Source organism: Rhincodon typus, unplaced genomic scaffold (genome assembly GCF_021869965.1).
Source record: "Rhincodon typus isolate 14 unplaced genomic scaffold, sRhiTyp1.1 hic_rhity00005823, whole genome shotgun sequence".
NCBI lineage: Eukaryota > Metazoa > Chordata > Chondrichthyes > Orectolobiformes > Rhincodontidae > Rhincodon > Rhincodon typus.
The window spans coordinates 421-9,661 of NW_025971461.1; the positions used below are offsets into that span (position 1 = coordinate 421).

Here is a 9,241-nt window from a genome sequence, read left to right on the forward strand (position 1 = left end):
CCAATCCGTTTAACCTTCCCTAACCTCGTGTCACCTTCCTCACTTTCAGCCATGTGGCTAATTATCGTATCGTCTGCAAACTTACTAATCTACCCACCCCACATCTTCACCTGTATGAGGGTTTGACGGGCAGTGCAGAGGGAGCTTTACTCTGTATCTAACCCTGTGCTGTCCCTGTCCCCGGGAGTGTTTGATGGGAGAACAGTGTAGAAGGAGCTTTACCCTGTATCTAACCCCGTGCTGTCCCTGTTTGGGGAGGGGGCAGCAGGCGGGGGGTGCGAGGGCGAGGATGGTGGTGGGGAGAGACAGTGTAGAGGAAGCTTTACTCTGATGCATGTTGCTAGAGATGCAGTGGCCAAGCTTTGATCCCTCCGCACTGAGCTTCAGTCCATGCAGTACCTGTCATGTATGTCCTGTTGTGTGGAGAATGTTTGCACTCTTGTTTCTCTCTCCAGCTGAGGGCCAGTGTGGTGGATGCTGTTGGCCACATGTCGTACCTGCTGCCTCCTGACAAACTGGAGGAACAACTGCCCAAACTAATCCCCGGCATCCTGTCTCTCTACAAGAAACATTCTGAGCACTTCCACATTACGCAGGTAGGTACTGACCCAGGACCCAAACTTGGATGAGTTTATTTTTAACAGAATCCCTTGCAGAGGGGATCCAAGTTGTGTTCTCCCACTGTAACAGCAGTAGGAAATCAAAAACATCCAGAACTTGCAGGTGGAAAGCTGGAAAGCATCCTTGTCTCATCTCTCTCTCTCTCTCTCTCTTCCGCACAACATCACACGCACACCACTACCCCGACAAGCCAGAAAAATGTTGGGGGGTTCTGACTGTCTATTTGTCAATTGTCATGACCAGCTGGGAAGAGTGAGACTATAATTGTATCCCCTCTGTTGCACAAAGTGCCGCAAAGACGACACCACAATGACCCAGGATAGCCACATTTCACACCAGGTTTTATGTACAGGAAGATCACTCTGTTTATAGTCCCAAACTTTAACAAAGGCAGTGAAAAGAGTGGATTTCTTATTTTTGCAATTTAATCTATGACCCCCTCCAACCCCACACACGCGCTCTCTCTCTCTAGCACACACATGATAAAGGTAATGTACGATATACTGTGGAGAAACAAATATAGACAGGGTAAACAAAATTCCAAAGATCAAAATCAGACGACAAGGTGGAAAGTTATTTTCCTCACAGTCCTTTTGATTTTTTTTTTGCAATGCTGTTGACTGTAGACCGACAGTCATCCTTTGATTCAATGGTTGATCAGGTGAGCATTGGTCTTCTCTCGAATTATATCAAATTTCTCTTTTAAGCTTTCTTAGGTTTCCTGTTGTCTTCTCCACTGTGCCGGGGGGAGGTCAGGAGAGAGAGGGAGTGTGATGTTTTCTGTCTGCAAGCTCAATGTTTTCCTTTTTTTTTTGCTGCTATTAGCACTTGCGGCTTTTGAACACATTACAGTTTAACCAGGGGGCAGTCGCCAGGCAGGTTTTCCCCAATTCAGAAGATGTTTGGTACTGATCAGTCTTTCCGTACTTCTAAAAGAACTAACGTTGTACTGCAGAGCTCAACAACACACAACAAGATTTTCAAGTTGCAAAATGGTTACTTATAGCAGCCTAACTTCCATTTCAGGTTATAGTCCCCAAAAAAAATCAGGCTTCTCTAACAATATGTTACCCTCTACAACATGTTTTATTTTGCTCAATAATCTTAAATGCCTTATTAAATGCCTTCTGGAATTCTAAATACAGTACATTCACTGGTTCCCCTTTATCCACAGTACTTTACTCACTGAGAGGTCCAATAAATCAGGTAAATGTGACTTCCATTTGACCAAACCATATTGACTATACCTTGAATTTTCCTAACCTTAATAGCTCTAACTTCCCCATGCCTGATGTTAAGCTAATGGCCTAAAGTTTCTATGAATATCCCTATCCTCAATGATGGAGGAGCCCAGCACATCAGGGCAAAAGATAAGGCTGAAGCATTCACAGCGATCTTCAGCCAGGTGTGCCGAGTGGATGATACATCTCGGCCTCCTTCAGTGGTCCCTGACCTTACAGATACCAGTCTTCAGCCAATTCGATTCGCTCCACGTGATATCAAGAAACACTGGATACTGCAAAGGCTACTGGCCCTGACAACATTCTGACAATAATACTAAAGACTTGTGCTCCAGAACTTGCCGCTCCCCGAGCCAAGCTGCTCCTGTACAGTTACAGCATTGGTATCTACCGCCAATGTGGAAAATTGCCCAAGTATGTCCTGCACACACAAAGCAGGACAAATGCAACCTGGCCAGTTACCGCCGCATTAATCTCCTCTCGATCATCAGTAAAGTGATGGAAGGTTCTATCAAGCTTCACTTGTGAGTGTGGGGCATCAAGGAGCCTGAGCAAAGCTGGAATCAATAGGAATCCGGAGACAAACTCTCCGGTGGTTGGAGTCATACCTGACACGTAGGAAAATGGTTGTGGTTGTCAGTCATCTCAGCTCCAGGACATCTCTGCAGGAGTTCCTCAGGGTAGTGTCCTCTGCCCAACCATCTTCAGCTGCTTCATCAATGACCTTCCCTCCATCATAAGGTCAGAATTGGGAATGTTTGCCGATGATTGCACAATGTTCAGCACCATTCGTGACTCCTCAGATACTGAAGCAGTCCATGTTCAAATGCAACAAGATCAGGACAACATCCAGGTTGACAAGTGAGAAGTAACATTTGCACCACACAAATGTCAAGCAGTGACCATCTCTAATAAGAGACAAACTAAGCAACTGTTCATTTAATATGCAATGACATTATCATCACTAAATCGCCCTCTATCAACATCCTGGTGGTTGTTGTTGACCAGGAACCTAACTGCACTCACCGTATAAAGACAGTGGCCAATCGATTAGGTCAGAGGCTAGGAGTACTGTGGCAAGTAACTCCCCTCCTAACTCTACAAAGCCTGTCCACAAGGCACACTCCCCACTTGCCTGGATGGGTGCAGCCCCAACAACACTCAAGAAGCTTGACACCATCCAGGACAAAGCAGCTGCTTGATTGGCGCTACATCCACAAACACCCACTCCTTCCACCACCGACGCTCAGTAGCAGCAGTGTGTACTATCTACAAGATGCACTGCAGGAATTCACCAAAGATCCTCAGACAGCACCTTCCAAACCCACGACCACTTCCATCCAGAAGGTCTCTGGGAACACCACCGTTTAGAAAATGTATCAACCAACTTTCAAAATGCATCGTGCAGTCCCCTGTATCCCGCAGACTGTGGTAGTTCCAACTTCTGGAGGACAATTAGAGATAGGCAAGAAATGCTGCCCCAGCCAGTGAAGCCCACATTTGACGCGTGAATTTTAAAAAAATGAGCAGTGGAGTTTATGGTGATCCTGGAAAATGGAATAAACTGTGTTTGATTTCCAGAGCCTGTGCCATGTGCTGGATGCTGCAGTGGATATGGGCAGCCGAGTGCTGGAGACACAAATCGACAATCTGCTCAGCATATTACACCCCCAGGTAAGGGCCAGGGAGAGGCTGTAAATAATAGACTGTCCCGGCAGGGAAAGGCACTCTAAATATTACACCCCCCCCCACCCCCTCCAGGTAAGGGGCAGGGAGAGGCTGTAAATAATAGACCGTACACGCAGGTAAAGGGCAGGGAGAGGCACTCTAAATATTACATCACCACCCCCCCACCCCCGCCCCCAGCCCTCCAGGTAAGGGCCAGGGAGAGGCTGTAAATAATAGACCGTCTCCCCAGGTAAAGGGCAGGGAGAGGCACTCTAAATATTACACCCCCCCCCCCCGCCCCTCACCCCGGTCCTCCAGGTAAGGGCCAGGGAGAGGCTGTAAATATTACTCCCACCCCACCCCCCGGTAAGGGGCAGGGACAGAGAGGACCTGTATGAATGGCATTCTCCAACTGTGTTTTATTTGATCTGGTGATGATGTGCCTCATTCTGTCTGCTGCCTCAGACTGTATAACGAGGCTGAATGTTGCTGTGTGATAGGATCAAGATCACAAGTGATATGTGTCTCCAATGCTATTTAGTCACCTATTGACCCTTTCCTTCCCCACACCCCCCTCCTCCCCTCGACCCACTCCCAGGCCTTTCTGGCTTTGCCCAATGTAAATACATCCATCTCTGGCTCAAAAGGTCAAAGTAACTGCTTGATTTGTACCTGGTTCTCCACCTTCAGTATCCACTCCACTCCACTCCACTCCCTCCACTACCGACGCTCAGTAGCAGCAGTGTGTACTATCTACAAGATGCACGGCAGAAGTTCACCAAAGATCCTCAGACAGCACCTTCCAAACGCATGGCCACTTCCATCGAGAAGGACAAGGGCAGCAGATACATGGGAACACTTCCCCTCCAAGCCACTCACCATCCTGACTTGGAAATATATTGCCGTTCCTTCACTGTCGATGGGTCAAAATCCTGGAATTCTCTGCTGTGGTGGGGTTTGAACCTGCGATCCCAGAGCATCAGGATGTGCCTCTGGATGAGGGCTCCAATGTCATTACCACTGTCGTCATCTCCCCCAGTTGCCCCATCCCTGGAATATTCCGGTAAATCTCTACTGCACCTTCTCTGAGGATTGGATGTTCCTCCGACAGCGTGGTGTCCAGAATTACACTGTGAACGATTTGGGGTGGCACGGTGGCTCAGTGGTTAGCATTGCTGCCTCAGCACCAGGGACCCGGGTTCAATTCCACCCTCGGGGGGTACTGTCTGTGTGGAGTTTGCACATTCTCCCCTTGTCTGCGTGGGTTTCCTCCGGGTGCTCCGGTTTCCTCCCACAGTCCAAAGATGTGCAGGCTAGGTGGATTGGCCATGCTAAATTGCCCGTAGTGTTCAGGGATGTGTAGATTAGGTGTGTTATGGGGGGGTTAGGTCTGGGTGGGATGGTCTGAGGGTCGGTGTGGACTTGTTGGGACGAAGGGCCTGTTTCCACACTGTAGGGATTCTATGATTTGGCCTTGACCTCAGAGATAGTAAGAATTGCAGATGCTGGAGTCAGAGATTAGCACAGTGCTCCTCTGATGCTTCCTGTCTGACCTGACCAGTGCTGGATTTAAGTCTGATATTAATTTCTCTAGGTTTGAATGGGAGGAGATCTCTACATCAGCCCCGTCCTTGGGTGCATTTGTTAGATTGCTGCCTGGGTCTGCTCCTGTCAGACAGAGAGCACCTTGAGCCTGTCTGTCCAAGTTAGACTCGAGCTCCGAGCACACACTTGAAGGGACGATGTCTTTCAATCTCGCTGCAATGAGCAGCTTATTGTGAAAACCTATTTAATCAGTGCTCACGAGGATAAATGCAAAAATGGAAATTTCAAACGAGCACAACAATTTATACTCCGGGGAAAGAATGCTCATTGGCTGGCATACAACCATAAGATGTAGGCGCGGAAATTAGGCCATTCGGCCCATCGGCTCTGCTCCGCCATTCAATCATGGCTGATAAGTTCCTCAACCCCATTCTCCCACTTTCACCCCGTAACCCTTGATAATCAAGAACCTATCTATCTTAGTCTTAAATGTACTCAATGACCTGGCCTCCACAGCCTTCTGTGGCAGTGAATTCCATAGATTCACCACTTTCTGGCTGAAGAAGTTTCTCCTTATCTCCGCTCTAAAAGGTCTTCCCTTTACTCTAAGGCTGTGCCCTCGGGTTCTAGTCTCTCCTACCAATGGAAACATCTTCCCAACATCCACTCTGTCCAGGCCATTCAGTATTCTGTAAGTTTCAATTAGATTCCCCCCTCATCCTTCTAAACTCCATCTAGCATAGACCCAGTGTCCTCAAACATTCCTCATATGTTAAGCATGCTGGCTGTTGCCATGGAGGAAGCAACAGGGAGCTAAAGACTCCCCTAGTTTCAGGATAATTCAACACAGGAGTTCCCTGTGGTCACTGTTCCTTGTGTTAATGCAGCTCAGCCCTAAACGTCAGTGTGGCACCTTACAAGCTAATGGGTCTGTGCAGACTGGCCGTTAGGGAAATAATGAGCGCGTGAAGGTTATTCACCTCCCTGTGATTGTCTGGGTGTTGTGTGTTCTCTCTCTGCTCCTTCCTGGCCCAATTTTAACACCCTACACCACCCCCGAGACAGTGGCACCACAGAGGCACCACTAGGTCCTGTTTCTCTCTTACAGGTGTGTACTCCCCTGGACTACAGCAACCATACGGCAGTCAGGAATCACAATGAAGCTCTCCGCTGTTTCACCGTGCTGGGTAAGGGTCAACTTGCGCAGGGCACAGCAACCACTCCTGGGCCCACTGAAACTCGGAGGGTGGTGCTGCCCCCCACCCTTGCAGGTGGATGTGAAGGATCTGATGCTCATGATCTTAAAAATGAGTTCTTTTCAGGGTCGCCTTCAGTATTTATCCCTAAACAGCTGGCTAAAAATATGTGGGAGCTTGCTGGGCACAAATTCGTTGCCACATCCCTTATGTTACAACAACAACTCCACTTGGAAGGTGTTTTGGCTGTGACCCACTTTGGAATGTCATGAGGTCAGGAAAGGTGCTATCTAAATGCAAAAAGCAGAAATGCCAGGCAATGACCATAACCAATAAGAGACAATCTAACCATTGTCCCTTGACGTTCAATGGTGTTGCCATCACAGAATCCCCCACTATCAACATCCTGCATGTCATCATTGACAGAAACTCAACTGGACTCACCACATAAACACAGTGGCTACAAGAGCAGGCCAGAAGCTGGGAATACTGCGGCGAGTAGCTCACCTTCTGACTCTTCAAAACCTGTCCACCATCTACAAGGCACAAATCAGGAGTGTGATGGAATACTCCCCACTTGCCTGGATGGGTGCAGCCCCAACAACACTCAAGAAGCTTGACACCATCCAGGACAAAGCAGCCCACTAGATTGGCACCACATCCACAAGCATCCACTCCCTCCACCACCAACACTCAGCAGCAGTGTGTACTATCTACAAGATGCACTGCAGAAATTCACCAAAGATCCTCAGACAGCACCTTCCAGACCCACAACCACTTCCATCTAGAAGGACAAGGGCAGCAGATCCATGGGAACACCACCATCTTCAGTTTCCCCTCCAAGCCACTCACCATTCTGACTTGGAAATATATCGCTGTTCCTTCACTGTCACTGGGTCAAAATCCTGGAATTCCCTCCCTCAGGGCAATGTGGGCCAACCCACAGCACATGGACTGCAGCGGTTCAAGAAGGCAGCTCACCACCACCTTCTCAAGGGCAACTAGGGACGGGCAATAAACGCTGGCCCCATGAGAATCAATCACTGTTCTAGTTCTGTCATTGCGGCTTTGGCTCAGTGGGTAGCACTGTGCCTGTCAGTGCCAGGGACCCAGGTTCGATTCCACCCTCGGACAACAGTCTGTGTGGAGTTGGCACTTTTTCCACTGCCTGTGTGGATTTCATCTGGGTGTTCCTGTTTCCTCCCACAGTCCAAAGATGTGCAGGTTAGGGTGGATTGGCCAGGCTAAATTGCCCACAATATCCAGGGCTGTGTAGGCTGGATGGATTAGCCATAGGTAAGTGCAGGGTTACAGGGATAGGGTTGAGGTGTGGATCTGGGTGGGATGCTCTTTGGAGGCTTGGTGGGGGTTTCGATGGCCCGAATGGCCTGCTTCCACGCTGTAGGTATTCTGTGATTGCCGTTGCCCCTGGGATGATGATATTGATTTGAGCTGTGATCTGTCTCTTATCAATGAGTCAACATAGACTCGGATCAGAGATGGGGGCTGTGTCCTCCTGGTGGTGGACTGGTAAGTCCAGTAACAGCCTGACACCCCCCACCAAGCAGCGAGCTGAAGATGAGAGGGTGGTCCGGAATCTGCCAGAGGCTCTGAACTGGGAGTGAGCTTGAGAGGGGACTGAGCACTGAGTGCACAAGGCAGCACTGACTTGATGATTTCTCTGTCTCTGTCTCTGTCTCTCTCTCTCTCTGTGTGTCCCCCTCACAGCTCGTGCCTACACTGACCGGTTGATGGCCTTCCTCCTGCAGAAGTTAGAGGTTCACAACGAACGGACCCGCATCGGGACCCTGACTGTCATCAAACACCTCATCAATTCCGCCTGTATGTAATACCGCATGCAGTCTGCCTGTACGTGATGCTGCACTCACTGTGTGTGTAACTGCCGGTCAGACGAGAATCCCCCCTCCCACCCCTCTGGTAACAGGCAGTCTCTGCTTAGAGCCAGGAGTTCACTGGTTCAACTCCCACTTCAGACAAACTGCGCATATGCTCTAGAATCTCGTACAGTACAGCGCTGCGGGAGCCCCGCGCTATTGTGGGGGTGGGGATCAGCACCTCGGGAACACAGCGCTATCTGGGGGATCAGTGCTGCAGGAGCACCACGGTGCTATCGGGTGGGTGGGGGTCAGTGCATGCTGTTGGAGGGTGCTGTGTGAAGGAGGTCAGAATAGGTGCATGCCTCTGGTGAGGCAGAGTGCAATTACTGCAGGGAGGTCATGTAGGTTTACGACTGACTGACTGAATTGTGTTTTGTGCCTGTTACAAATTCAGGTCAAAAGTCAGGAGGAATGAGTAAAAACACGTGTTTGGGAGATATTAAGAGGTGACCGACCCAGGCAGGTCATTAATTATCTCCCATCTACATCCTTACAGCCCAGCAACTGGAGAGTAAGAAGTCTCTGATATTGGCTGGAATGAAGTTCACAATCCAGGATAACAACAACAAGGTAACGTGGGGACTTAACCCTTGAAGTGTTGTGTGACCTTGGTCCGTGAAGCTACAAAGAGGAAAGGAGGTCATTCAGCCCTCCGTTCTGGTACAGAGATGCTGCTCTAGTGGTGATGTCACTGGACTGGTAATCCTGAGACTAAGGCTGATGGTCTGGAGGACGTGGGTTCAGACCCAGTACTCCACTGGGTGTTATTGATGTGAAACAAAATCTGCAGTTTAAAGCTAATGTCAGCAATGTTACGATGGTACCAGTCGTGGTAAAAACAGGTCCGGTTCACTAATAAAAACCGAAAGAACTGCGGATGCTGTAAATCGGGAACAAAAACAGAAGTTGCAGAAAAAGCTCAGCAGGTCTGGCAGCATCTGTGAAGAAAAAAATCAGAGTTAACATTTCCCTTCCTCAGAACTGGTCGTAGCTGGGAAAATGTCAGTTTAAATGCAGAAAATAGGGAGGGAGGAAGGGGTAGGGAGCAAATGATAGGATAAAGGATACTGTC

General features: G+C 49.0%; 1 protein-coding gene across 1 annotated transcript; it reads left to right on the forward strand.

The window, feature by feature from the left end:
• The first annotated feature begins 459 nt into the window (after positions 1-459).
• LOC125482099 (maestro heat-like repeat-containing protein family member 1) lies at positions 460-8,805 on the forward strand. The gene is made up of 5 exons (XM_048594093.1): positions 460-596; positions 3,444-3,536; positions 6,184-6,262; positions 8,000-8,113; positions 8,666-8,805. The coding sequence occupies exons 1-5, from the start codon at positions 489-491 to the stop codon at positions 8,761-8,763; spliced, it is 492 nt and encodes a 163-aa protein (XP_048450050.1). The 5' UTR covers positions 460-488; the 3' UTR covers positions 8,764-8,805.
• The last annotated feature ends 436 nt before the right edge of the window (positions 8,806-9,241 follow it).